Here is a 27,864-nt window from a genome sequence, read left to right as displayed (position 1 = left end):
GTACCTTGTGTAGACGCCGCCCCAGGAGGCAGAGGGTTGAGCGGGGCAGGGGCAAGCCTCAGGACCCTAGCCAGGGCTCTGCTGTGCTGCCCAAGGGGGAAGCCACGACAGGCACTTGGGAACCTGGGAAGCAGAATTGGCACAGGCATCCAGGAGATTTGATATTTATTTTGTTTCCAGATCAGCTGACAGAGGTCAGCAGAGGGTGGGTGTCCTGAAGAGGAGGCCAGAGAGGTCTGCCTGCCCCTCCCATGGGGCCTGGGGCCAAGGCATGAGCTTGGCACCCTTCTACCTGTCCTTCTCAGAGCTGGATCTGAACTCAGGGCTGGCGCTGCGGCCTGGTGCCCTTACCCATTACCCTCAGTATCCTTAAGCGAAAAAAGACCCAGATCTGGAGTCCAGATTGGTGACCAGGTCAGAGGCTGTGAGCACATAATTTGTGCACACTCTGCATGCAGGTCATCCCTGCCGGGCCTGCTCTGCCCCTGCCTGCAGGCCTGAGAACCCCCACCCCACCCTCACTGCTACACACTGCCTCCTTAGAAGCCCTGGAAGGTGCAGCAGCCACTGGGGATGCTGGAGACGTGGGCGTGCTCTGCATGAGCGGCCACCTGGAGCAGGATCCCTTGGCCGCAAATGCTAGTGTTCTGTGTCGGTCCCTGGTGCTGCCAGTGCTGGGCCTGGTTTTGGGGCCCAGCCAGGTGACCAAGCAGGGCACGAGTTGTGACCCTGGCCACATCAGGGGCTCCTGAAGCCACCAGCCCCAGCACATCAGCATCTGTGTCATCCAAGCTGCTGTGAAGGACGAGGGGACAGGCCCAGGCACTAGCGGCAGGTGCAGCCACCAGATCACTAAGTAGAACCCCAGTGCTTGGGGACAGGTGTCCAGAGCCAAAGGAGCTGTTGAGTGAGGAGATTAGAAGGAGCACGGAGCCACTGCTGTCTATGGTGGCCAGGACACTGCCCACAGGGGTCACAGGAGTTTGTGGGAGTGGTAGACAGAGGTCGGGAGGGGGCCTTCCAGAATGCAGGGCTGCCTGCAACATGGCCAGCAGCTCTGGGCCAGCAGAGGGGCTGCGGGTGGTGGACAGGACACCCTGGGGCACAGCCAGCTGCAGTGCCGGCTCCAGGGAGGGTGTGGGCCCCACGGAGGGTGCCTGCAGCCCCAGGTCTCTGAGTAGTGGCCTCAGTAGGGCCTCCCCGGCGAGGTCTGGGGTGGGGGCCAGTGCTGCCCTGTGTAGCACAGCTGCCAGGCTTGGGTTGGTGGCTCGGGCCCCAGGGCCCAGGGGCGTCCCGTCACTGTGGCATAGCAGTGGACAGAGACCCTCTGTGCCCTGTGCAGCCAGAGCCCCAGCCAGGGCCGTGTCTACCAGGAAGCCCTCCTGAGCCAGCGTGCTGGGGCCAGTCAGCAGCCGTGGCCAGGGCAGGCGGCCGAAGTGCGTGTGCAGCAAGCGCAGAGTCTGCAGAGCAGACGGCAGCCCCAGGCCCGGGGCCAGGGTCCGGGCTGGGCCCGACGTCAGGGCGGTCGATCTGCCCGAGGTGCCGTTATGGAAGAGACCCCAGAACGTGGCACCTGCAGGGGAGAAAGGGGTCACACAGGACTCGGTGACACGGGGGTCGGGAGTCACTGCCTGGGCTGGAGACAGGGGTCGTTAACCAGGCCCGGGGTCATGACCCCTCGGACCTTGGAACAGGGACCACAGCCCAGAGTGGAGGCTCCTAACTCTCCTGGGTCCTGCCACCAACCGGCCTTGAGCTTGGGGCCCGAGTTCCCGGGCGCCGAGCAGGCCTGGCGTGGAGGGTCACTGACCTAGCCCCGTGGCGTGAGGGTGCACCACTGCCAGACACAGAGCTGCTCCCACTCCGGCGTCCACCACGTTGCCGCCGGCGGCAAGCAGCTCTCGGCCCAGGTGGGAGCACATGGCTGCAACAGGAAGAGACGGTGTTGGGTGGGGAGGGTCCGCAGCCAGGCACCCCCCCACCGTCCCTTCCCCAGCACCTCCTGGCACTGACCTGCAGGGCTGATGGTGGCACCGCGGTGGTACACGCCAGGGGTGTGGGAGTGCCCACTGGGCGGGGCTGCTCCTGAGCCCGGACTTCCTGTGGGGTCGCCCCTGGCATGGAGTTGCCTGGCGGCCAGCGAGAGGCCAACGGCCAGCAGCAGCAGAGCAGCGACTAGGCGAGCCCAGGCCCCGGGCAGGCTGTCAACCTTTCTCCTGCCGAGACAGGTGTCCTGAGCTGAGGTTGGGGTCGGGGGCAGCCAAGAATCCCAAGAGAACCCTGGGAATATTTCCCAAAAGTTTTGGTCTAACTTGGGAGAGGAGTTCAAGCCGGCCAAGGAGAAGGTCCTCCTGGCACAGTGCAGACAGGACATGGTGCCCGGGAGGGGTTTGGGGGAGCAGGGCTGCTGGGGTGGGCATCTCTGAGGAGGACGCTGAGAGGCAGGCTTGGGCCAGGCCGGCGTGAGGCCTGTGGGTGGCTTGGCTGGCGGGACGAGTGGGCCCTGCCAGGTGTTGCCGGGCTCCAACTTGCTGAGCAGGTGCCTCCTGCACCTCCCGGCCTCTCCCCGTTTACCCCGAACGTTCCTGGAGCCCAGCCAAGCATGGGGGGCCTGCCCCCACCCCCACCTTTGGGGCTCCAGAAGGGGGGACTCGCTGGCCTCGGGCCTGAGTTGCCGGGTGCCCAGGCTGGTCCTTGGCTCACCTCAAGGAGTCCTGGGGGCTCCAGGAATTGGGAATGACCAGCTCCAACGTCTCTGTCTCCTCCTCCTCCTCAGATCCCAGGCTTGGATCCCAGAGCGCCAGCTTTTGGTAGAGCACAGGCCCTGCGGCGGGTTCCATGGCCCCGCGGTGCTCACGCCAGCTCTCCCGCTGGTCAGCCTCCCCCACTGAGTCCCGGCCTCGCCTGCGCTGGGCGGTGGGTGGGGGGTGGGGAGGTGGAAGCAGCCCCGGGGGAAGGTGGTGTGGAATCTGGAACAGGTCTGGGCAGGGCGCAGGGCCAGGGCGGCTGCGAGCAATTGCCCCATCAGGGCATGGGGCCTAGGGGCTCACGGGGCTGGGGGCCGGGAGGGCGTGCAGCAGCCGGAGGGGTGGGAGGAGCCCAGCCTCGGCGCACCGCAGGCCTGAGACCAGGCCAGGACCCCCGCGGCCCCCTGAGCTTCGCGGATCGCCCCCGGATCCCTCTGCCCGTTGGGGACGCAGTGTGGTGTGGGTCAGGCTCAGCATGCGGCTCAGCACTGGTGTGGGCAGCCAGGGCCTTCTCTGGGAGCGGCCTGCAGGGTGGGACTCCCCGGGGTGTCGTCGTGGGGCTCCTGTCCAGCAGGTGGCACTGCAGGCCTCCGGGGGCCCAAACGCTGCCACCTCGGCCACCGTGGACACGGGGGGGGGGGGGGGGGGGGCGGGGGGGGCCCTCTGCTCCCTACACACCTGTGCTGACCTGTCCCCCGTGATCCCGGCGCACCGCCATCTTGCCGGCCTCACATCCTGACTCCCAGACGTGTCCCCGCCTCCCGTGGCCGGTCAAGGCCACCCCGCCTGTGTGCTCTCTTGTGCCCAAGATGGCGAATCCGAGAAACCGCCAAGGAGCCGACACCGATGCAAACACACGAGGGTTTATTACAAGCTCGAGCTTGGGTCCAAGTGCACCCGACACGGCGGAGCAGGGACTTGGACCCCGAGACTAAGAGGCTCAGCAACTTTATAGGGGCCCGTGGCCAATGGGATACGCAGAAAGTTGCACAGTCATGCTGGTCCACTGAGCCGGATTTCGGGTTAGGGTGTGCCCTGGTCTCTGACTAGGGCGGGGCAGTGCCCTAGGTAATAAGCAGTCAGCACAAGGGGGGTGCAGCCAAAATAGAGTCAGTCCTGCTCTGCTTATCCAGGGGTAGGGGATTTTGTTAAATTTCCTGGGTCCCACATTCCCCCCTTTTTCAGAGGATCCTATACAGGACTCAATCATGGGTCCAGGTTGCTCTCAGAGTGAGCCAGGGGAATGATTAAACCAGGATTCTCACCAACCTTGTTGCTGTTCTTGCTCTTATTTACAGTTAAGGCAGCACATAACCCCCCCCCCTTTGTTGTAAGAAGACTAAGTCTAATCCCCTTTTATTTTGAAGGACAACCTCGGACTAGGGAGTCTTGGAGGTGGGAAATAAGTGAGAACGGTGCAGTCTTAGCTTTAGGGGATTGTCCTTGTCTGGTTGGCTTTTCCATTCTGGAACAAAGTCCGTGAGAACGGCGTGTGGGTCAGCCGGCCAGAGGGACGTGGGTGTAGTGGGCCCAGGAGTAATCCCGTCGACCTTGAGAGCAGTGGGAGTGGTCAGGATCACGAGGTAGGGTCCCTTCCAGCGAGGCTGAAGTGTCTAGTGTTGGTATCTCCGCACATACACCCAGTCACTTGGCTGATATCGATGGGGGTCCAGGGGTGGCCCAGTCTCATAGAGGGCCCTCAGCTTAGGCCACACCTGCTCATGGGTTCGTTGTAACATTTGGAGGGAGAAAAGAAGTTGGTGATCATCAAATTCAGCAAGCACCTCAGGTTTTAAATTGGGGATAACCGGTGGAGGAAGACCAAACATGATTTCGTAGGGAGTCAGTCCCATCTTATATGGGGAGGTCCTCACCCTGTATAGGGCGAAGGGGAGGAGAGTCACCCAGTCCCCACCAGTCTCCAGGGCTAATTTAGTTAAGGTCTCCTTTAATGTTCTGTTCATCCTCTCTACCTGTCCTGAGCTCTGGGGCCTATATGTACAATGTCATTTCCAATCTGCCCCAAGTACTAGGGCCACTCCCCGTGTTACCTTAGAGACGAATCCTGGGCCGTTGTCTGATCCGATCCTAACAGGAAAACCATACCTCGTAAGATGTCTTCCAGCAGTTTCTTGGTCACGGTCTGTGCCGTTTCATGTTTGGTGGGAAATGCCTCTGTCCATCCTGAAAAAGTATCTACAAACACTAGTAAATACCTATACCCGTATTTTCCAGGTTTTACCTCAGTGAAGTCCACTTCCCAGTAGGCTCCTGGGCGGTCCCCTCGGAGCCGGGTGCCCGGGTTAGATCCATGGGCGGAGGCATGAGGTATGAGGTATGAGGTCTTCTATCTTCCTCGTTCCCATGAGAGTACTCCGATGCATTTGGGATAGGACTCGCGTCCTAGTTCCTCTGGCAAGATGATGCTGGAGTCTGCGGCCCTCCACCAGCCACGCAAGCACTGGGTCATAGGCTAGCGTTTGATCCAGTGTAAGTCAGCATCAGTATAGTTGGGGGTGTCAGGCAGGGTCGGTGCCCCCCGATCCGGTAGTGTGGTAGCTAAGACCTGGGTCACCAGAAGGGCCGCCTCTTTTGCTTTTAAATCAGCTAGCCGGTTTCCCCTGGCTACTGGCGTGTCTGCCTTTTGGTGCCCCGGACAACAGATGATGCCTAGGGCCTTGGGCAGCCAGAGGGCCTTTAGGAGTTCAAGAATCTCCATTTTGCTTTTAACAGTCTTTCCCTCTGCTGTTAGAAGCCCTCTCTCCCTGTAAAGGGCTCCATGGATGTGAGTGGTGGCGAAGGCGTACCTGCTGTCGGGGTAGATGTTTATTCGTTTACCTTCCCCCATGGTCAGCGCCTTGACCAGTGGGATCAGTTCTGCCCGTTGAGCCGACGTTCCGGCTGCCAGTGGCTCTGCCAGACAGCTGGCCATTGATGCCTTTCTCAGGGTCCATCCATTCAAAGGTGAAGAGGTCTTGGCTCCTGGGTGCTAAAGGCAGGCTGAAAAAGGCATCTTTTAAATCTAATACTGTATATCAAGTTTTGTCTGGAGGCAGGGTGGAGAGGAGGGTGCATGGGTTTGGACCATAGGGTGCATATCCTCTACTCGCCGGTTGACTTCCCTCAAGTCCTGGACTGGCCTGTAATCGTAGAGTGCAGTTTCTGAACCAGCAGCAAGGGAGTGTTCCATGCCGATTGGCAAGGCCTTAATATGCCCGAGTCCAGTAGTCGCCGTATGTGGGGTGTGATTCCCTACGTGCTACCAGAGGCATGGGGTATTGGCGGGCCCTGACAGGGTCTGCCCCCGGCTTTAGTTCTACGTATATGGCTGGTCGATGTTGGGCCAGCCCGATTCCCCCAGTTTCTGCCCACGCTTGGGGAAATTCCCGCAGCCAACGGTCAATGTCAGTCATTGGCGCTGAGGGCATTTGGTGGAGACATGTTCGTCTTCTAAACTCAGGACAAGCACCTGAATTGGGTGCCCCTTCTTGTTTAAGACTTTTGCCCCTTCGAGGTGGAAGCAAATTTGCGCCCCCATCTTGGTGAGCAAATCCCGACCTAACAACGGGTAGGGACACTCAGGGATGACCATTAAGGAGTGGGATACCCGGCCCGTGCCGAGATCCACAGTTCTTCGGGTAGTCCATGAGTATTGTTTGGTGCTCATGGCCACTTGCACCCATGAAGTTTTGTTTGCCAATTTTCCTTGGGGTTGTAATAAAACTGAATGTCGTGCCCCAGTGTCCACTAGGAATTCAACAGGTTGCCCCTCCACTTTAAGAGTTACCCTGGGCTCGGACAGGGGTGCTGAACCCTGACTTTCCTAATCGTCCAGGTCCTCCATTTCTAAGATCTTGGCAGGGGCCTTAGATCTTTTGTTAGGGCAGTTTTTTACCCAATGGCCCTCTTCTTTGCAATAGGCGCATTGGTTTTTATTCATCTTAGCTCCCAAGGGGGACCAGGGCCATCCTCCTTACCTGTCCCTGAAGCCAGCTTCTTGAGGTGCCTCCGTCTTTCCTGTGGATCGTCCATGGTTGTGGCCAGCAGGATCTTGGCCGGATTTCGGGTCTACTGGTCACTTAGTTTGGTTTGTTGTTCTTCCAGACTTTCTCTATTATTATAGACTCGTTCTGCCACTATCACTAAGTCCTGCAAGCTCTTCTCTCCCAGTCTCTCTACTCTTTGTAATTTCTTTTTAATATCCGGAGCAGCCTGGTTAACAAAAGCCATGATAATTGTGGCCTTTGTTTCTGGGGCTTCTGGGTTCATAGGGGTGTACTGCCTAAAAGCCTCTATGACTCTCCCTAAGAAGGCTGCTGGACTCTCATCCTTACCCTGCCTCACATCATAGACCTTGGCCAGATTGGTAGGCTTGCGCGCGGCAGCCTTGAAACTTGCCGTTAGAGTCTGGCGGTAGACCAGTCTCTCCTTACCTTCAGCTGAGTTGTAGTCACAGGTGGGGCGGGATAAAGGGAAGGCAGCATTTATGAGGTCTGGGTTTTGAGTCGGCTGTCCATCCTCTCCCAGGACAGACTTCCGGGCTTCCACCTGAATTCGTTCTCTTTCCTCGGTGGTGAAGAGAACCTGCAAAAGCTGTTGGCAGTCCTCCCAAGTAGGCTGGTGGGTAAAGAGAACAGTATCTAAAAGCCCGATTAGACCTTTCGGATTATCAGAGAACTTTGCATTTTGGGTTTTCTAATTATATAAATCACTGGTGGAGAACGGCCAATATAACGTTAGCTGTTTGCCAGTCTCGTCGGGGGGCCCCATGGCTCGGAGAGGAAGGGCGGTGGAATCAGTTGGCCCCGCATTCAGAGGTGCGGCCGTCCGGTGTGTCTGACCGCGTGTCCCTGCTGCTGGCCCGCGCACAGGGACTCCCTCGTCAGGGAGGGGTGGTGCCCCTTCTGCAGCCCCTGATGCCTCCAATGGAGGGGCAGAAGCGGGGAGGGATGCCCAGTAGGGCGGCGGGTGAATCAGGTCCTCCGGGGAGGAATCCTGGAAGACTGGACAAAGGGGTGCTTCAGGCATAGAGTCGGTCTCCTTTTTGGCTTTCTGGAGGGCTAGAATCTCTGTGGGTCCTGCTTTGGGGGGTAAAAATGGTTTTAGCCAAGGAGGGGGATTCTCGATCATGTCCTGCCAGATCAGGATGTAGGGCACCTGGTCAGAGTGGCCGTCCGGTTTGTCCCTGAAGACCACGGCCTTAACTTGTAAGATAATAGGTAGGTGAAAAGTTCCTTCTCTGGGCCATCCCACGCCAAAGGTTGGCCATTCTGATATGCAATAAATTTGGAACCTCTTTCTCCATATGTCTATGCTCAGAATACAAGCTCTTTCCCTAATATCCAAGAAGTGAGAGAGCATAAGCGATAGGGGAGTGGTTTCTGTCTCCCCCATTGTGTCCCCAATCCACACCAAGACACAGACAGTAAAGATGATTAACAAGGACACAACAACAGAGACAAATGTACAAACAGTTAGCAAGGACATAGTAACACAGACAAACGTGTAAACGGTTAACAAGAACACGGTAACAGACAAACGTTCCGTGCGGCCGCGGAAACAAAACAGAAAGTAACCTGAAGGGCTGGCAGCCGGCCCTCCTTACAGATGAGGACCCCGTCCTCTATACAGATGAGGACCCCGTCCTTTATACAGATGAGGACACTGTCCTCCAGGCAGGGGCAAGGGACGTCTCCTCAAGACCGCCGGTCGATGGCCTGCCAGCGCGTCCGCCTAAGCCAAAGCCGACCCAATACAGATTGGAATTCCTACAGTACAGTACAGTTCAGAGCTCTCAGAAAATATGCGCGCAAAAGGTGGAAAAAGTTGAGTGCACTCACCACGCGTGAAACCCTCCGCATGGGGTCCTGGAGGTTTCTTGGATCCCGGACGAGCCCCCAAATGTTGTGCCCAAGATCGTGAATCCGAGAAACCGCCAAGGAGCCGACACCGATGCAAGCACACAAGGGTTTATTTACAAGCTAGAGTCTAGGTCCAAGTCCCTGCTCCGCTGCGTCGGGTATACTTGGGCCCAGGCTCGAGCTTGTAAATAAACCCTCGTGTGATTGCATCGGTGTCGGCTCCTTGGCGGTTTCTCGGATTCACGATCTTGGGCACAACACTGTCTTGCCCGAGGGCGCATAGCCATCCCCCTCACCCCACGCCCCCACCTGGCTCTTCCCCAGGACCCTGTGCTCCCACTGGTGGCCCCTTCTGCAGCTTCACTGACTCCCCACTGGTTCCTTCTCAACAACACCTGAGCAGCAGCTCTGTCCTAGGGATGCAGCCAACAGACATGCACACCTGCCACTGACATCAGCACCACAGCCTGTGGGGATGCTCCCCTCACCCCTTCTGGGTTGCCCCTGCAGATGCTCTGCAGCTGGGAGTCAGGGGCATCTCAGGTGAGCGCAGGGATGCAGGTAGCCTCTCACAGACAGAGGCGAGGGCCAAGGCCCTGCGGGGAAGGGTGCCTTCTGTGTGCCTCAAAGTCAGTTGGTGACCTGGGGAGGCAGAGGGAGCCTCTGGGACACTGGTCCCCAAACGTGGGATCGTGGAAATATATCCAGCTGTGTGTGTATGACACATGCACTTCTCTGCAGGGATATTTTATCTCAAAATGTAGGTTTTATTTATTTATTTATTTTTGAAGCTTGAGTATTCTCTGCACTGGAACAACACTCACAAAAATCGTCTGGTGCCCTTTCTCTTGCCTCGTCCCCCAAAGGTGTGGCATTCTCTACCTTTGGGAGCATTGGAGCCACTCTGGGAGTTTGTGAAATCAGAATGTCATTCCTGGAGTTCTGACCCGGAGGAGCTGGGTTACGGCCAGGAATCGGCTTTTGTAAGTCCCAGGGGACCTGGAACCACATGTGCAGTAGCGCTGACCTACAAAGAATCATGTTGACCTGCTGCCTCCAGTTCCCTGCCTCTCGTTTCCTGTCAGCTTGCTCTAAGCTGGTCTCTGGGGTTTCTGGTTCCTCCGATTGAAAAGCAACCAACCGAATAGAGACACCAGCAGAGGACCACCACCTTTGTGTTTTGCCAAAGGTATGTGTGTATGTGCGTGTGTGTGGAGGGGGGATTCACAGAGACCATGTGCTCTTGTTTCATAAACTCAGGGGCAGTTACAATCCCAGTGGGAAGGCAGTCGGGACCGCTGCATCTGTGGTGTCCCCATGTTCTGCAGCAGCCTCGGCCTGGCCCTGGGCTCCTAGCACTGGCTCCCTTTGCTCAGCCGATGTGATTCCTTGGCCCCTGTGAACACACATCTCTCTGCTCCTGGAGCCAGACAGAGCCTGATGAGCTCTTTGGGACCAAGACTTCCCCCGATCGAATCCCAGGGAAACTTCCCTTCTGTGTCTTCCCGTCCCAAAGCCCTGGGCCCAGATGGCACTGCCCCCCACGCCCCACAGGTGCCTGTCAGCCAAGCTCCTGTTAGACACTGGACAGGCTGGGGCGGCGCAAGGAGGGTGGGGTTCCGCAGGGCTTGGGAGTGGCGCTGGTTTGCAGACCCAGGAACTGGTCCGCTGTGTGCCGCTGACTCACCGCATGCACGGCTGCAGGGAGCCTTGACTCCACTTGTTCAAAACAGGAGCGGCGACATCTGTCCTCCCAGAGCCAATGTGTGAGTCAAGGGAGGATGCATGTTGCAAACACTGAGGCCGGGGTAGGTCCACGGCGGGCCCTCCACAGATAGGAGCTCCTGCCTGCGGCTGTGTGACTTATGTCAGAAATGTGTATTTCGTTATCCTATTTTCATACCGAGTTCCTGAACCCCTAGAATGTCCTAAATCCTGGTACAAGACCCCAAAAGTGTCTTGTTTGTTAGCAAGGTGGCACTGGGACCCCAGTAAGGGGGCTGGTGGCAGGAGAACCACTCCCGGTCTGCCTCCTGACCTCTGGGTACCGACAGGGGGCAGGAGGTCGAATCAATCACCTGCAACCGATGGTTTAATCAATCGTGTCTGAGTAATGAAGCCTCAGTAGGAGCCAAGAAGGACAGAGTGAGCCCGGCGGGTGCTGGCCGGGCCCTGGGGAGGGTGTGGCGGCGCTGCCTCTTCCCTACACCTCGTCCTGGGCATCTCTCCACCCACTGCTCCCGAGTCGTGTCCTCTTATCATAACCCGAGGATGAGGCCTGTGATCCGCTCCCACTGACGCATCAACCTGGGGATGCGGTCATGGGAACCTCCGATTCAGAGCCATTTGGTCAGAAGAACGGGGAACAGCTGACTTGCTCCTGGGGTCAGATGCAGGGGCGAGGGCGGCCTGTAGGATGGAGCCCTTACCCTGTGGACTCTGACCCTACCTCCACAGACACAGTTGAGGGCTGGAGAGCTGGCTGGTGCCAGAGGCCTGCTGGGCGGGGAGGGGGTGGGGGAGCCCCTCCCCATTGGAATTGGGTCCAGGAAGCAGTTACTTCCTCACCACTTTAGGGCTTCAGTCCTGTGATACTCTAGTGGTCGGGGTCATTCACACCCAGCAACCACCCACGCTGGTGCGCACGCTCACAGGGGGTGCTGAGTCGCCTGGGATAGGACTGCAGATTCATTCCTTCATCCTCTTGGCCTTAGACACACGTTAGAATCACCTTAGAGTCTGGCAACCTTAAACTCCTAATACCGAAGCTGACCAAATAATTAAATCAGAATCTTTAGGTTGGTGATAATCAGTGTGTATAAAGCTTCCCAGGTGTTTTCAACGTGTAGCCACGGTTGATAACAGCTGCCCTATCTAGGGCTCTAGTGATTTTTGCAACAGGAATCACTCTCAATTAAAAAATATTTTTAAAAAGATTTTACTTATTTATTCATGAGAGACCCAGAGAGAGAGGCAGAGACACAGGCAGAGGGAGAAGCAGGCTCCCTGTGGGGAGCCCAATGCAGGACTCGATCCCAGAACCCCAGGGTCACGCCCTAAGCTGAAGGCACTCAACCACTGAGCCACCCCCATTTTTAAAAAAGATTTTATTTATTTATTTATTTATTTATTTATTTATTTATTTATTTATTTATTTATTTATTCATGATAGACATAGAGAGAAAGAGAGGCAGAGACACAGGCAGAGGGAGAAGCAGGTTCCATGCAGGGAGCCCGACATGGGACTGGATCCCAGGACTGCAGGATGGCGCCCTGGGCCAAAGGTGGCGCTAAACCACTGAGCCACCCAGGGATCCCCCACCCCCCATTTTTTTAGAGAGAGGGTGCATGTGTGCAAGTGCCTACAGGGGAGCAGAGGGAGAGAGAGCGAATCTTAAGTGGGCTCTGTGCTGGGCTCCATCCCATGACCCCAGGATCATGACCTGAGCCAAAGTCAAGAGTCAGACGCTTAACCCACTGAGCCACCAGGTGGCCCTTGTCCATTTTTTTAAAAAGTTTTTATTTAAGTTCCAGTCAGTTAACATATGGTGTGTGCTAGTTTTGGGTGTGGAATTCAGCGATTCAACACTCCCATTCACCTTCGTTCTTCACACTCCATCAAAGCTTTAAGATACTGCTATCCTGGTCTCCCCTGTCCCCCCCACCAAACACCAACTGAATCAGTGTCTCTGCAAGCGAGTGCCCCAAAGAACTGCTGCTTATGTTTATGCTCCCACAGACACATTTATCGGGTGTGCGTGGGCACCTCCTCTGGGCACATGGGCTGGCTGGCAGGGCAGAGCTCCATCAAGCCAGGGGGTCTCAGAGGCAAGGAGGGGTATGGGGCAGGCCGGCGGTCAGCAGGAGCCCGCTCAGCACCCCTCCAGCTCAGACCTGCTGGGTGCATGCCTGTGTGTGTGCATGTGAGCGTGTGAGCATGCACACACCTTTCTTCACTGTGGCTCTGTAATTGGCCACCAAGACAGGCTCAGATTTGAGTCCAGTTACAGACTGGGAGGCAATGAAATGGGGTTACAGGAACTGGGTTTTCCCCGTAGGGTGATTCTGTGTGAGGTGTGAGGTGACCAGAATGTCGGTATTAAAAATTATATAATAAAAAATAAAAAATAAATTAAAAAAAGAAATCACGTAGGTGATCCCAGCCTAGGAACCACTGGAAATGCTCTTGAACAAGCCGGAAACGACCTGAATGGAACGAGCAACTGTGGGCACTGACTCCGAGGATGGGGGTTACGCGGAGTCCCGTGCGGTGGGGCGGGGCTGCGGCAGGGACTTTCCGGGGGAGTTTCCGGGGACGGATGCGCAGCAGCCCCGTAAGGGTACTCAGTGCCCCCAGGTCCCCAGGTCATACACTTGACAACGGCTCACGCAGCACTTTCTACGTTGGGTAGATTTCGCCACGATGGGAAAAAAAAAAAAAAAAAAAGAACAAGGTCTCCCAAAACAAAACAAAACAAAACGTAAAAGTTCGTTCAAGGTTAAAATCCTCTCCCTTGGGATCCCTGGGTGGCGCAGCGGCTTGGCGCCTGCCTTTGGCCCAGGGCGCGATCCTGGAGACTCAGGATCGAGTCCCACGTCGGGCTCCCGGTGCATGGAGCCTGCTTCTCCCTCTGCCTGCGTCTCTGCCTCTCTCTCTCTCTCTGTGACTATCATAAATAAATAAAAATTTAAAAAAAAATCCTCTCCCTTGCGCCTTCTGGATCTGTTCTGGGCCTGCTGGGGACACCGCTGGCCCTGCCCCCTGCCCTCCCCCGCCACCTCCGCTCCTGCGCTCCGGCTGTCAGGGTGTCACTTCCCGCCAGGGGGCGCGCGCGGGCAGGCTTCAGGGGCACCCTGGGTCCTGTGTTTGCACCTGTCCCCGTGGAGGCAGGCACCCAGCCCTCCCCCCATAGGTTTAGGGGTGTCAGCTTCCCATGCAGTGAGCTGTCACCACAGTGTTCTCAAAACCGCCGCTGCCCAGCAGGTCTGCCGTACATTCCCTTTTAAAAATCAGATATTTTTTAAAGGTATAATGTATATAAAGAGATATTCACCAAATTTAACACATACAGCCGTTTACCCACACCACAATCAAGACAAAGAACATTTTTATCTCCCTGAAAGTCTCCTTTTCCCTCCCAGTCTCACTGTTTACCTCTGGCCCTCTTGTGTCTGTCTTTTCCAAAGGGCTCCTGTTTTGAGGATTTACAGATCAGGATGGGATCTTACAATATATCATAATTCACATCTGACTCCTAGCACGTGGAGTTAAGCCTTGGAAAGGCATCCATGTTGTTGCATGTATTTTGTATTTTTTCTTTTTTTGTTGATGAGCAGTGTTCGTTGCATCTATAGAGGACAATTTATTTGCTCACCAGTGGAGATTGGGTTGTTTTCGGCGTTTTATTGCTGTGAACATAGCTGCTAGTAACATTTGTGCACAAATCTTTGTGCGAACACACGTTTTCATCTGTCTTAAGTGAATAGCCAAGAGCGAGATTCCTGGGCCACATAGTGTAGGGTTGACTCAGGAAGACCTACCCATCTACCTTCCAAAGTCCTGGCACCATTTTGCATTCCCACCAGACATGAATGAGAATTCCAGTTGCTCTGTGTTCTTTTTTTTTTTTTTTAAGATTTTATTTATTTATTCATAGAGACACAGAGAGAGGCAGAGACACAGGCAGAGGGAGAAGCAGACCCTCTGCAGGGAGCCCGATCCGGGACTCTATCCTGGGACTCCAGGATCACTCCTTGAGCCAAAGGCAGATGCTGCACCACTGAGCCACCCAGGCATCCCCATTTGCTTATTTTCCATTCAAATAACTTCTTTGGTGAAGTATCTGTTCAAATCTATTGCTTTTAAAAAAATCAGGTAAGATCGAGTTTTAAGAATTCCTTGTACACTCTAGATTCAAGTCTAAGTAAATGAACTAACCTGTTTTGCAAACGTCCCCCCCCCACCCAGTCTGTGGCTTGTCTTTCCATATTTTAATGGCCTCTTTTGCAGATCAAAACTTTGTATTTATTTATTTTTAAGATTTTATCTATTTGAGAGAGAGAGAGAGAGAGAGCATTTGAGCAGGGGGAGGGGAAGAGGGAAATGGAGATTCCCAAGCTGACTAACCACTGAGCATGGAGCCTGACTTGGGATCAATCTCATGATCCTGAAATCATGACCTGAGCTGAAATCAAGAGTCGACCACTTAGCTGGCTAAGCCACCCAGGCGCCCCTAGAACTTTTTATTTTTGATTAAGTTCTATTTATCATTTTGATTTTGTTCCCTAAGAACTCTTGGCCAGGGCACCTGGGGACTCACTCAGTTGAGCATCTGATTCTTGATTTCAGCCCAAGTCATGGTCTCAGGGTTCTGGGATGGAGCCCCACGTTCCGTGTGGGGCTTAGCAGGGAGTCTGCTTCTCCCCCTCCCTCGGGTCATCCTCCCACTGCTCGCGTGCTCTCTCTCTCTTTCTCTCTCTCTCTTTTTTAAAGATTATTTATTTATTTATTTATTCATGAGAGACACACAGAGAGAGGCAGAGAGACAGGCAGAGGGAGAAGCAGGCTCCATGCAGGGAGCCCGATGTGGGACTGGATCCTGGGTCTCCAGGATCACAACCTGGGCTGAAGGTGGCGCTAAACCGCTGAGTCACCTGGGCTGCCCATCTTTTTCTAAGATAAATAAATAAATCTTAAAGGCTCTGCCTTCGGCCCAGGTCATAAACCCGGGGTCCTAGGATCGAGTCCCGAGTCCCGCATGGGGACAGTAACTTTGATTGGGGTGGTGATGCTCTGCAGACCCATGTGAAGTGAATCAACAGTAATATTGATTCTTGTAATTTGTGAACAGTCATATCTCTCCATTTATTTAGGATATTGGAATATTTTGCGGTTTTCTGCATACAGGTCTGGTGTATGTTTTGTTAAATATATCCTTGGGCATTTTTAAGTGTTCTGCAATCCTGAATGGTACTGGGCTTTCTGCTATTGTAAATACTATCGTAAACGGGATTTTTAAAAATCCCAGTGTCCTACTCATGTCTTGTTCAGGTAGAGAAATCTAATTGATTTTTATGGATTGACCTTGATCCTTGTATCCTGAGACCTCACAAAGTTCATTGATTAGTTACAGTAGTTTGTTTTGTTTTGTTTTTTTTTTTTTTTTGATTACTTAAGATTTTCTCCATGCACACCCATGTTTTGTGAACAAAGGGTTTTCTTGGTATCTGGCATGCACACCTTCTGTTTCTTGTCTGTTGCATGGGCTGAAACTCCAGCACAAGTTTGAACTGAAGAGGTGAGACAAGATATGCCAATCCCCTAAGCTTTGAGGAGACCCAGTCAGCCTTTTATGGTCAAGAACGATGTTCATTGTAGGTTTATCTTGGCTGCTTTTTGTAAGATTAAGGAAGTTCCTTTCTGTCCCTAGTTTATTTACGAAAAGGTCTTTAAAAAAAAAACACTTGATCATTAGGGGATGTTGCATTTTTTCAGATGATTTTTCTGCATCTATTGAGCTAATCCTATAGTTCTTCTGGTTTGCACTGTTAATTGGGATTATATTGCTTAATGTTCAAATGCTAAACTAAGTTTGCATTTGTGACGGAAACCCCTGATGGTCATGATGCATTATCTCGTTGTGTGTTACTGGATTCAATTTGCTCAAGTTCTGTTGTGATGTTCTTATCTACTCTGAGTGTCAGGAAAAAACCAGGCCAGGAGCAGGTCCTGTCCTTTGAAAATTTCCTTCATTTTTTAAAAGGTGTTTTTTTTTTTTTTTTTTTTTTTACATTTTTTTCTTAAATATTTGGTAGACTCCATTAGTGAAGTAATTGGTGCCTGGAGATTTCTTTTTTGTTTGTTTGTTTGTTTGTTTTAAAGATTATTTATTCATGAGAGAGAGAGAGAGAGAGAGAGAGGCAGAGGGAGAACCAGGCTCCATGGTGGGAACCAGACATGGGACTCGATCCCTGGTCTCCAGGATCATGCCCTGGACCAAAAAGGCAGCACTAAACTGCTGAGCCACCTGGGCTGCTCTGGAGATTTCTTTTAAGAAGGATCAGCTATTCTTTTTGAAGTGAATTTTGACACTTCATGTCTTGGGGGGATTTATGCATTTCATTTTTTAAAAATATTTTATTTATTCATAAGAGAGAGAGAGAGGCAGAGACATAGACAGAGGGAGAAGCAGGCTCCATGCAGGGAGCCCGACGTGGGACTGGATCCCGGGTCTCCAGAATCACATCCTGGGCTGAAGGCTACACTAAACTGCTGAGCCACCCTGGGCTGCTCAAGGCGACCTTTATTATGAGTCTGGTTAGCCCTTCTGCTAGCTCATGGTCTTTCTTTTTTTCTTTTCCTTTTTTTTTTCCTTTTCTTCTTCTTTTTTTTTTTTTTTTTGCAGCTTTATTGAGGTATAATTTACAAATAAAATTGTCATATGCTTAGAGTGCACAACATGAGGGGTGTGAGGGTGGCTCCGTCGGTTAATATCTGACCCTTGATCTCAGCTCTGATCTTGATCTCAGGTTCATGAGTTTGCACCCCGCGTTGGGGACAGAGATTACTAAAAAATAAATAAATAAACTTAAAAAAAACACAAAGTGCACAACATGATCATTTGATGTACAGACACACTGTACAAGAATTCCCACAATCAATTAACACGCCCATTGCCTCACATGGTTGCCTGTGAAGCATCTCTGCTTCCAAGCCTTTGGCTTTTTCTCCCCCTACATGTGGGACCAGGCAGGATGTGCCTTTCTTTCTCTGTCTGGCTAATTACGTGCAGTGTAAGCCACGAATCTGTGAACGGCAGGATCTTCTTTCTCAGGGTGCATAATATGCCCTTGTGTGTGTTATATGTATTCATACTGTGTCCACAGAGGCTGCACTTCCCTCATGTTCTCTGGATTGCACACACTCTGGGAGGTGCGAGGCGGTCTCTCACTGTGGTTTTGATTTGCCTTTCTCTGATAATCGGTGACCTCGAGCACCTTCCAACACAACTATTGGCCTGTTTGTGCATCGTCTTTGGAAAAATGTCTCTTTGGGTCCGTTGTCTGATTGATTGATTGATTGACTGATTGATTTATGAGAGACAGAGAGAGAGAGAGAGGGCGCGGCATAGACACAGGCAGAGGGAGAAGCAGGCCCCATGCCGGGAGCCCGATGTGGGACTTGATCCCGGGACTCCAGGACCACGCCCTGGACTGAAGGCAGGCGCTAAACCGCTGAACCACCCAGGGATCCCCTCTTTGTCTGTTTTTAATTGGCTTGTTTCTTTGATACTGAAATCCTCATGTATTTTGGATATTAGCCCCTTATTACAAGTATGTGGCTTGCAAATATTTTCTTCCATCCTGTGGATTGCCGGATTGCCTCTCATTCTGCTGAAATGCACGACCCTTTCGATGGCTCTCCCTGGGGGCCTGGTGTTCTGCGAAGTCTGTCCAACCCTGCAAGGTCTGTCTATCCTGACTGGTGGAAGCAGGGACTGTCTGAGCTCCTGCGTGGGCTCTGTAGGTTGCTGGGCCTGCTATTTCACAGTGGTTCTTTGCTCTCATGTACAAGCCTGGCCGTTCTTAGCAAACCTCCAGGAGATGCTCTGCAGACACCTGGAGCTCTTTCTCTGAGTCTCCTTCCTTCTTGGCCCTTGGCCCTGAGAATTTGAGCTACCTCAGCTCAGTGGGGCTGGGGGCTCTAGGCACCCCATCCCCTCCACCAGCTTCAGGGCAGGCCTTGCACATTACATCTGTGCTGCCCGTTGTTCCCTCTCAAAGAATGTATTTCAGGGCATGATCCCGGGGTCCCTGGATCGAATCCCACATCGGGCTCCCCGTAGGGAGTCTGCTTCTCCCTCTGCCTGTGTCTCTGCCTCTTTCTCTCTGTGTCTCTCATGGATAAAGAAATAAAATCTTAAAAAAAAAAAAAAAAAGAATGTTTTCTGTGCTCCCTCCATCCCTGCAGCCACCTATTTGCTTACAGTAGGAGGGCAGGGCCTGAGGCCCATAATCCTTGGAGGGCAGGATAGGACGTCCTCCTCCTTGGATGACTGAGGCATGAGCTGGACACCAATCTTCCAGTTCTCTCCATTTTCTCCCGCTCCTGGAATAATTTCCTGACTTTCCCCATGATCCCAGTGAAACTGCTTCCCGGGATGAGGGCGAGGGCCAAGCATACCTGCACCCAGTCCCCTCTGCTGGGGTGGGACTCACAAGGACTCATCTCTAATTCTTCCTAACGCCTCAACAACCTCTTCAACCTCTTTTGTAAGCCCAAGGGGTGGGGCGGAGGGTCAGCTCAGGGTCAGGAACCTGGTTTTCAAGCACCTCCATGGGGATCCAGCTTCGGTGGGCTGCCCTCGTGCCAGCGGGTGTGTGGGAGTCCCTGGCACCCGCTGTCCTGGGCCTTAGCACGGGGCCAAGACCAATCCTCTTCTCGTATCCTGTCACATCTGTTTAAACATCGCAGGCTTTGTCTATCTCAATTCCCAACTTTTACAAGCGCGGAGGGAAAACAGCTCCTGACCCACACAGATTTGACCGAATCATGGGTCCTGGAGCAGGGGTGGCTGAGAGATTCTGCTGGGTGGGGTGGAGGTCACAGGCAGGGCTGGGACGCACTTAGAGGGACAAATGGGACCAGGGGAGTGATGAGAGTGAGTGGGGGGCCTGCAGGGGCTGGAGAGATGGGGGTGGTCAGGGCTGGCCGCCTTGAAAATCGCAGCTCTCCCGCAGACAAGGCCATCTGGTCCTCCTCTGGCACCACCTGGGCAGGAGCCCCATGCTCGGGTGACCGCGGCTGGGACCCTGGCCTGCGTGCTGCTCCCTCCCAGGTCCCACGTTTGTTTTCCCCTTAGGTGACGCCTGAAAACACAGCCTGCTTGCCAGTGCTATTCGCTCAGCACTGCTGTGTGCATGGCCCCACCTTTGGAAACAGTGCTCTGGTGGTGGTGTCACACTGCACACCCCGGACGTCACACTCTTGCTTCCTGTTGTCAGAACCGGGTTTCTTCTTGCTCTTTGATGCTGAGCTGGGATCTCGCCCCGCGTGGGGCTCCCTGCTCCTTGGGGAGCCTGTGTCTTCCTCTCCCTCTGCTCCTCCTTCTGTGCTCTGTCTCTTCAATAAAGAAAATCTTAAAAAAAAAAAAAGTGTTCTCCAAATTGCTCTAAGTTTCTCAGTGAGCAGCCCTTACATCCCCTAGATTTGTTTGCCTTACCAGTGCTCTGTGGTCCCTGCTTATGAGGTTTTCCGGAGGTTCTGCAAAACTCAGGGCCACCTGCCCATGGCCTCTGCTCGGTCTGCATCTGGCCAGGCTCCCAACCGCGGTCTTCTAAGACGTGTGTGCTGTGGCCTGCACTTGACAGGAGCGTCGCATCTCTGGGACAGTCCCTCTGAGCCTGGTGGCTCTGCTGAGGCCCAACCACGGGCGTGTGGCTTTGCCACTCACCATGGCCCTGAGGGTGGACATGCTGGGCTTTGGCTCAGCCCTAGTGCCTGCACGCCTGGCCCCAATCTCCTCCCAGCACCCCTACACTGCCAGCCTCTGCCTTCTGTCCTCTTTCTTTGAAGGACTGGTCTCCGTTTCTTGTCTACAAACATATCCTCTCATATTACTAATTTTTGAAGATTGCATGTCTCGGCTCCGGAGCTGAGGGTTTCAAGCAAGTTAATGTCTCTGCATGAGATGGACCTTCTATTACCTGAAGGTTGTTATGCACGCCTGGAACTGCATGCCACTGCTGGACTTGACCCACAGCTACTCACATCACTCTTTGGACCTGGTGGTGAGGAGGCCGGCTCACCTAGGGCAGAAAGAGAAAGGTAGACTCACGTTGTCGTGTTTATTGAGATTCAAGTTTGGAGACTGGATGTATTTTTGCTGGTTTTATTTAGCTCCTATATGAGTGCTCACTGAGTGCCTGACATTACACATGTGTACTAGTTTATGACTCGTAACAATCCTAGGCCACAGGTACTGTTGATATAATTTCCATTTTACAGACAAGAAAACTGAGGTACAAAGGGTAGTGAGCCATGAGTGAGATTCAGAGAGCTGTGCTCTTAGCCACTCCTTAGCATGTGAGCGTGCAAGAGTGCATGTGTGTGCACTTGTGTGAGCATGTGTGCACGTGTGTGCATGTATGTGTGTCAATGTACACATATGTGAGAGCATTGTGCACGTGTGTCTGTGTGCATGTATGTACACGCATGTGAAAGCGTGTGCATGTGTTTATGCGCACATGTGTGAGAGCACTGTGCATTTGTGTGTATGCGAGAGTGTGCAAGCATGTGAGTGTGCATGCATGTGCTTATGTACGTGTGAGAGCACTGTGCACATACATGCGTAAGAGAGCGTGTGTGAGCATGCGCTTGCACGTGGGGGGGTGTGAACCACACACTGACTGTGGCAGGACATTCCACAGTGATGGAGGATAGAGGACACGGGAGCAGGCTAAGGGGCCTGGCCCTGACCTCCTGCCCTAGGCCAGCTCTGCCCGCCTCCTCCCTGTGCCTCACATGTAGCAGCTTGAGGGCCCCAGAGGCCGGGAGGCAGCAGACACGGCTCTGCCCCCTCCCCTTGTCACCGGATGATGGGGAGTAACGTGGAAACCACTCGACCCCAGAAGCCATGGCTCACAGCTCTCCCACCCTGCAGTTGCCCCTTGTTCCGGAAACACAGAGACATGAGGGCTGAGGGGAGGGTACGCCTGGGAGGTGGGGGTCTGCGGCGGGAACCTCTGGGACAAGCAAGAGGTCACAGGGCCCTGGGGGACTGGAGACCCTGGGGGCCTGGAGTCCTGGGGGCCTGGAATCCTGGGGGCCTGGAGACCTTGGGGGCCTGGAGTCCTGGGGGCCTGAAGACCCTGGGGGCCTGGAGTCCTGGGGGGCTGAAGACCCTGGGGGCCTGGAGTCCTGGGGGGCTGGAGACCTTGGGGGCCTGGAGTCCTGGGGGGCTGGAGACCTTGGGGGCCTGGAGTCCTGGGACCCTCTGGGAGGCTGGGGCTGGGGCTGGAGCAGGTGTGTGTGTGTGTCTGCCCCTCCCTGGGCTGTGGCCTGGCCTCCCTGGGGCTGGGGACAGGTGCCCTGCTGCTCTGCGCCCTCCTTCTGAACATGGCCAGCTGGCTCAGCCCCTGCACCAGTGTCAGGTTCCAGGATGTTCCCTGGGGGAACTTTGATCTGGAAAGAATGAGGGTGACCGATCTGGCTGCTGCCCAGGGCCCAGCCGTGTCACTGAGACCTGGCCTGGGCTGCCCCTGCTGCCTTCCCACCCCGGGGACGCCAGGCCGTTGCTCAGGGCTCAGGGCACACAGGAGGGGTCTTTCTAGCCTCCCTTCTGTCCCCCGTTCTGTCCGCTTCTGTCCAGTCACTGGCCTGTGTGCCCCTTTGTCCCCTTCATTCATGACTGCGGGGGGCAGGAGGATGAACGAGGCAGGGTCCTGCCCTTTCAGGAGCCCCCAGCCCTACACCCCAAACAGGAATCACTACTCAAGACACACATAAGTTGCCTGTTGGAGGATGGAGACAGGACGGGAAAAGAGATGTATTCCAAAGGGCATGACAAGGCGGGGAGGGGAGGTGAGTGGGAGAGCCCTCATTAGGGTGGGCTTCCCAGAGGAGGCGGCGTTTCAGATAGGCTCTGAAGACCTGAAGGATGAAGGATGGGTGGGAGTCTGCTGGAAAAGGGCTAGTGGAAGGGATGCTTCAGGTGGAGGGACGAGGGCAGGCCTGCATGAAGAAGTGGGTTTTGTGCATTTGGCGAAGAGCTGTGAATGGCACCCTGAGGCAGTGGGGGGGGGGGTGGGTTAGAGGGAGGGTGCCTCTGGGGCTTGCAGTGGGGTGGCGAGGAGGTGTGGGCAGGCCCCGATGCCTCCCGTGAACACTCAGCCCCCATTAGGCCCTGGGATGCTTTTGAGGGCCCGGCAGCACCCCCACAAGCTCGGCCTCCCTGCACCCTCAGTGCCTGGGTTGGGGCCTTTCCTGGGCTGAAAGCAGACACTGCCCGGCCCACGAGCACAGGAAGGTGAGGAGCCTCCGAGCCCTGGACCTCTGGCTCCTGTTCCCGGGAGGCTCCAAGCCCAGGCTCTATAAATAGTCCCGGAGGGGGAGGGTAGCAGGCTGAGCAGGGCTGGGGCGGGGGGCCAGGCCTCTGGGTGGGGGTGGGGTAGGGACAGGGCAGAAGGAGCCCCAACGACAACTGCTGACCCTGTGGGTGGCTGGGTCCCCTGGGCCAGAATGGCGGGGGTCAGCAGGGCAAGGAGGGGCCCCCCTCCTTGTCCTGTCACTGGGCTGGTTTCTGGAGGCCTGAGGCTCAGAATACAGGCTGTGGGGGCTCCAGGCTGTGCTGCCCCTGACACCACCCCCCCCCCCCCCCAGAGCCCGGGGGCACAGGACAAGCCAGGGCAGGATGCGGGCTCTTCCCAGACCTGAGCCCTGCTCCCCTGCCTCAGAGCTGCCATTCCCAGGGCATAGGCAGAGGGCTCGGGGGAGCCGGTGGAGACCTTACCAGGCTGTGGGGCTGGGGCTTGGGGCTGAGGCTCCTGGAAACGGATACTTTGAGCCCGATGGCCATATCGGGGATGGACGCGGCTGTCTCCATGCCCACCCAGCTCTGAGGGCGCCAAGCCACTCTGCGCCAGGACACACACTCGTTCCATGCCAGCCTGGACCCCCACAGTGGGCGGCAGGAAGCTCCTCCCCAGGGCCGGAGGCCCAACATAGCTCCCCGAGGGGGGAAGTTCTGCCCTGTGTCCAGCCGCTCAGAGCCAGGGTCCCTTTAGCCCTTCACGGGCAGGAGCCAGCAGAGCAGCCCACAGCGCCCAGGCTCCGCGCCCCTGGGGGCGGAGTGCATGCGTGGGCCCGCCAGAAATGGGGCATAGGCCGTGCGCAAGGAACAGATAGTGACACACACTCAGATGTCAGCAAGCCTGTGTGGACACGCAACACCCACAGACACACATGTGTGTAGTGTCAGTGGCACAGGACTTGTCGCGATGTATAGGTCGGCACATGTGCTGCCGGCACACACATGCATGTATTAACATGTGCTCACCACCCACGAGCAGATGCATAGAGATCCCTCCGACATACACAGGTGCAGCAAACGAACACGTGCCCTACACACATTGAGCATGTGCAGGAACATGTGCAAGTACCACAGACTCTGTAACGCCCATGTGACTCCTCCACATGGATGTACACGCAAGCATGATGCAAGCACAGACATGCCCTCAGATGCATGGGGAGAAGACAAACATCCCACACTTATGTGCGTTAGGGCGAGAGTCCCCTGTGGATGGAATGATGAAGTCTGAGGTTTGGTGGGAGTGACCAGGGGGTGGGGAGTTTCCGCAGGGCTCCGGGGTCAACCTCAGTGGGGCTGTTTCCCGCTGGCACATGCCCCCCTCCACCTCCCCCCCACAGGGCACAGCCTCCACCAGGGCCCCACCTCCATGCCTGGCTCTCCCCGTGATCCCGGAGCCCAGCCACCTGGCAGGACAGGGTACATACAAGCTCATGTCCCCACTGCTGTGGATCTCGTAGCAAGGCAGTGGTTTCCAGGACGAGCGTGGGTCCAGGATCCAGGGGAGGAGTGGTGGCAAGGCCCAGAGTGCATGTCTCAGATTCCTTGTTAGCTGGGGTCCTGGGGGCATGGGGTGTGGCTGCTTTACCGCACTCCCCACCCCCGGGGTCACAGAGCGGGATTGCCAGGCCCGTTTGCTGCCCTGCAAGCTGAGGGCTGCATGGATGGTGTGGCAGGGCCATCGGGCCTGACAGATAATGAATCAGGCCGGGCCCATGCCCTTCCGACTGAGCCCTTCTTGGCAGAGGGGCTTGGAGGGGTCCCTGGTGACCTGGGGATTAGCTGTGTGCGGCACCCCTGGGCCCCCAGGTCTTGCCATTCCTCGAATGCACCCTCCAATGCATCTTAGCAAACAGCACCCCACACCCCCCGGGGACCCGACCATCTCTTCCCTCCCTCTGCTCAGCGTCTACCCATCTACAGTCCCTGGCCCCCGAGGCCAACCAGTGAGCCCCTGTTTCCCAGGCATTTAATCACCCAGGGTTTCCTGAGCACTTTCTAAAGCTAGGTGCCATTCCAGGTGAGGGGACAGATGAGTGGCCACAACAGAGCCCCTGCCTGTGAGGAGTGTGCATGTACCCGGCACCCATGCACCTGGACCCAGGGTTCAGGGCATGATGTGGCACCAGCCAGGCAGCAGAGGAGTGTGGCGGTCTGAGCACTCCATCCCTCGTGTCCTTTCCCCGCCCAGTAACCCTGATGTGACCTGTGTTCTCAGGAATGAGGAGTCTGGGTGGGAGCTTCAGGGCAAAGACTGGAGGCTGCTGGGTCTAGAGAGAGGGCAGGCGGTGGACAAGTGGAGATGGTGGGTAGGGCTATGGGGGTGGGTGATTCTACCCAGGGAGGGTGTGCAGGGGGTGGGGGGATGGCTGGAGCCCTCTAATTCCAGGGGAGAGTAGCCTCAACTGGCCCGGGACAGGAGCCACTGCACAGACCCAACTGAGTGTGACAGTTGGACCAACATGCTGGGGATGGGGCCTGGATTCTCATCCTGCCTTTGTGTGACTGGCTTTGTGGCTGGGGGCTGGTCCCTCTTCCTCCTGGGGCCTCAGTCTCCTCATCTCAGGTCTGTGACTAACTTCCCTGACTTGATGGTTTTGGTCTGGAAGGATCTGATCTGGAGAAGGGACAAGCAAGGGGGGGCCAGAGGTGGGGGGTGGGCAGCATGTCCCCCATCCTCTCCCAGCCTGGAGCAAGGGCCCAGGCAGCGCCCAACAGGCAGTGGAGGGGTCAGAGCCAGCGGAGGAGGAACTGGAAGACAGCATCAGAGTCCCCCGGACCTGGTGGGAGGTCGGCCTGCCCCGCCCACGGACATCAGCTCGGGTGAAAGTGCAGGGAGTGCGCAGCCCCCTTAGCGGGCCTCCCTCGCAGGCTGGTACGGGCGGGGGGCGGAGCCTGCCTCCTGGGGGCGGGGCGGGGCGGAGCTGGGGGCGGAGCCTGAGGGCGCGGAGCTAGGCGGGGGCGGAGCCCGAGGGGCGCGGAGCTGGGGGGAGCAGGGCCGGGCGGGGGCGGGGCGGGGGGGCCGGCGCCTGGGCGGAGCCGGAGGGCGGACCCTTACAGCTCAGAGCCCGCGCCGGCCCCGCCCCCGCCCGTTGCAGTCTCTCCCGGCTCCCGCCCCTCCTCTTCAGGCTCCTGGTACAGCTCTCCTCCCCGGGGCTCAGCTCCAGCTGCTGTACTGACTCAGGAGTCCGACTGCGGACGGAGAGCCGCCGGGGGTGGCCTTTCTGGAACCCACAAGGAGCCCCACTTCCGCGGCAGAGGGAGCCCGGTCCCGCCCAAATACTTCCCTGGTGGTGGATCGGGACCGCGGGTGACTCACCCGAGGTGAGAGCGGATGGGTGGACCCCGGGCAGCTGGTTCCTACCGTCCACCACCTGAGATCCGGCCAGCCTGCCCTCCGGGGAATGAGAGAAAAGGCTGGACTCGGTTGGGCCTGGGCCCACCCCCGTGCATGCCAGGTGGCCCAGGTGCACTTGAGCCGGGGAGCCAGGGGTCAGCTGTCTAGTGCCTCCTGGGACTTCTCCGCGTGGTTCTCCCGTGGGTCCTGCAAAAAAGGCGGGAATGAGGCCGGGTCTCTGAACCTCGGGCCCAGGTGCTCAGACCTGCCCGGCCGTGCAGAGCGTGGGGCTCTCCCCGCCTCTCCGCGTGCAGGGAGCAGTTTGGTTCACCCCGTGTAGACGGCTACTTGGAATACACGCTCACACACACACACTCACACATACTCACGCTCATGAAACATGCACGCCTTTTGGCACTTGACTTTCTTATGAAATAATTGCTGGAAGGCTCCTTTGATTAGGTAACCCAGCGTTCCTTCCTGTCTCCACGGTGGGGGTGGGGGGGCGCTCAGCATCTGTTGGGCTGATCCAGCTCCTTGTGGGCAGTGTGGGCCAGTCCATGGGGTCTGTGCTTGGAAAACACAAGCCCTTCGGGACCTCTTGTCCCTCAGGCATCTAGCTAGGCCTGCCCAGCCACTGGGCCTCCTTTGGGTGGGCCTGGCCCGGTAGGGAGAAGGCTAGTCAGGAAAGGTTTGGGGAGAAAAAGATTGGATGTTCCCATTTTTATTTTATTTTTTTAAAGATCTATTTATTTATTTTTTTCATGATAGACCTAGAGAGAGAGAGGCAGAGACACAGGAGGAGGGAGAAGCAGGCTCCATGCCGGGAGCCCGACCTGGGACTCGATCCCAGTACTCCAGGATGGCACCCTGGGCCAAAGGCAGGCGCTAAACCACTGAGCCACCCAGGGATCCCCTCCCATTTTTATTTTAAAACAGATTACAATTATAGGGAAACTCAGTATCTTTGCTCATCATCCTGTCCTCCTGAAGAAACAGTTGTTTCCATTCTTCCCTCTTTTGTGAGGCATGCCGGGAAGGGAGCGGTTGGAAGAGGGGATATCTGGGTTTAGGAAAGAAAGGAGTGTTGAGAGGGAATAGAGGTGGGATTACAGGCCGGTGGATACATAGTCTCCGAGGTATAGGGCCCATTACCCAAAGCTCACTCATCCCAGGATTGGGGATTCAGCCCTAGGGGCACCCTGTTTTCCTCGGTGCCAGACCTCAGACTGTCCAGGATCCCCTACCAGATCCTCCGCCAGGGGCCCCTTGGGGAGCCTGGAGCCCCTTCTGATCACTGGCCAGAAGGACACAAAGATGGAGCTACGGAGTGGGGCTGCGAGGGGACTTCACAGGGGTCTCCCCTCCCTTCGGTCTTAAAAACTGGTGCAAGAGATTCCCCGTAAAGGACCCCCAGGAGGACAGGGCGAAAGTGAGGGTGGCAGTTCTGGGCAGTGCTATTGCCGTCGGGCTCCCTGAACAGTGGAGGCGTCCCGTCCCCCTCCCCCCGACCCCCCAGCGGGACCGGTCCTTGGCTGAGAGCCCCCAGGGGATGCATACCCGCATTGCTGGTCTCCAGAGTAAAGTCCGCTTGGGGTCGAGGCCTTCTTCCGGTGGGGCGACCGCCCCCGGCTCCGGCCGCACGCTGCAGCCCCGGGCTCGGGTGGGGGGCTCTGGGACCCGGAGCTCCCCCTGCGGCCGCGCCCCCGCGGACCTCGGCGCCCGCGCTCCGGGATCCACGCCTCCGCCGCTCCCCTTCGCGGCCTGCGCTCCCCGGCTCCGCCCCGCGACCCCGCCCCCGCGCGGCGCCCAGTCCCGGGCCGCCCGCGCCT

General features: G+C 56.1%; 1 protein-coding gene and 2 long non-coding RNA genes across 6 annotated transcripts; 1 reads left to right on the top strand and 2 right to left on the bottom strand.

The window, feature by feature from the left end:
• Positions 1-148: 148 nt before the first annotated feature.
• On the bottom strand, positions 149-8,262 carry GGT6 (gamma-glutamyltransferase 6). Of its 4 annotated transcripts, XM_072821687.1 has the most exons (6): positions 6,725-8,260; positions 3,426-5,747; positions 2,704-2,824; positions 2,014-2,216; positions 1,811-1,924; positions 149-1,573 (listed from the first exon to the last, which is right to left on the bottom strand). In XM_072821687.1, exons 2-6 carry the CDS (start codon positions 3,463-3,465, stop codon positions 540-542), a joined length of 1,512 nt encoding a protein of 503 aa, XP_072677788.1. In that variant the 5' UTR covers positions 3,466-5,747; positions 6,725-8,260; the 3' UTR covers positions 149-539. The 4 variants fall into 4 exon arrangements, with proteins under 4 accessions (XP_072677788.1, XP_072677789.1, XP_072677790.1 ...); XM_072821688.1 differs by lacking the exon at positions 6,725-8,260 and having other exon boundaries at positions 2,704-2,904; positions 3,426-3,502; XM_072821689.1 differs by lacking the exon at positions 1,811-1,924 and having other exon boundaries at positions 3,426-8,262.
• Positions 8,263-8,911: 649 nt separating this feature from the next.
• On the top strand, positions 8,912-19,723 carry LOC140630828 (uncharacterized). Its single transcript, XR_012028508.1, has 3 exons — positions 8,912-9,151; positions 9,475-9,797; positions 19,471-19,723. It is a non-coding gene; the product is annotated as an uncharacterized lncRNA (long non-coding RNA).
• LOC140630827 (uncharacterized) lies at positions 13,993-27,787 on the bottom strand. Its single transcript, XR_012028507.1, has 4 exons — positions 27,593-27,787; positions 26,015-26,239; positions 19,831-20,416; positions 13,993-19,746 (listed from the first exon to the last, which is right to left on the bottom strand). It is a non-coding gene; the product is annotated as an uncharacterized lncRNA (long non-coding RNA).
• Positions 27,788-27,864: the final 77 nt, after the last annotated feature.

The sequence above is a fragment of the Canis lupus genome, chromosome 3 (assembly GCF_048164855.1).
Source record: "Canis lupus baileyi chromosome 3, mCanLup2.hap1, whole genome shotgun sequence".
NCBI lineage: Eukaryota > Metazoa > Chordata > Mammalia > Carnivora > Canidae > Canis > Canis lupus.
The sequence above is the reverse complement of the archived record's forward strand: the minus strand, read 5'-3'. Positions and strand labels throughout refer to the sequence as shown.

What these genes read in the sequence shown, in the direction of transcription:
- GGT6 (XM_072821687.1), bottom strand. Translation starts at nt 3,465, where the DNA reads ATGGCGGTGCGCCGGGATCACGGGGGACAGGTCAGCACAG. An exon ending in TGCCACCATCAGCCCTGCAG is followed by an intron (nt 1,925 to 2,013) that starts GTCAGTGCCAGG and finishes TTCCTGTTGCAG; the next exon opens with CCATGTGCTCCCACCTGGGC. An exon ending in CCCTCACGCCACGGGGCTAG is followed by an intron (nt 1,574 to 1,810) that starts GTCAGTGACCCT and finishes TCTCCCCTGCAG; the next exon opens with GTGCCACGTTCTGGGGTCTC.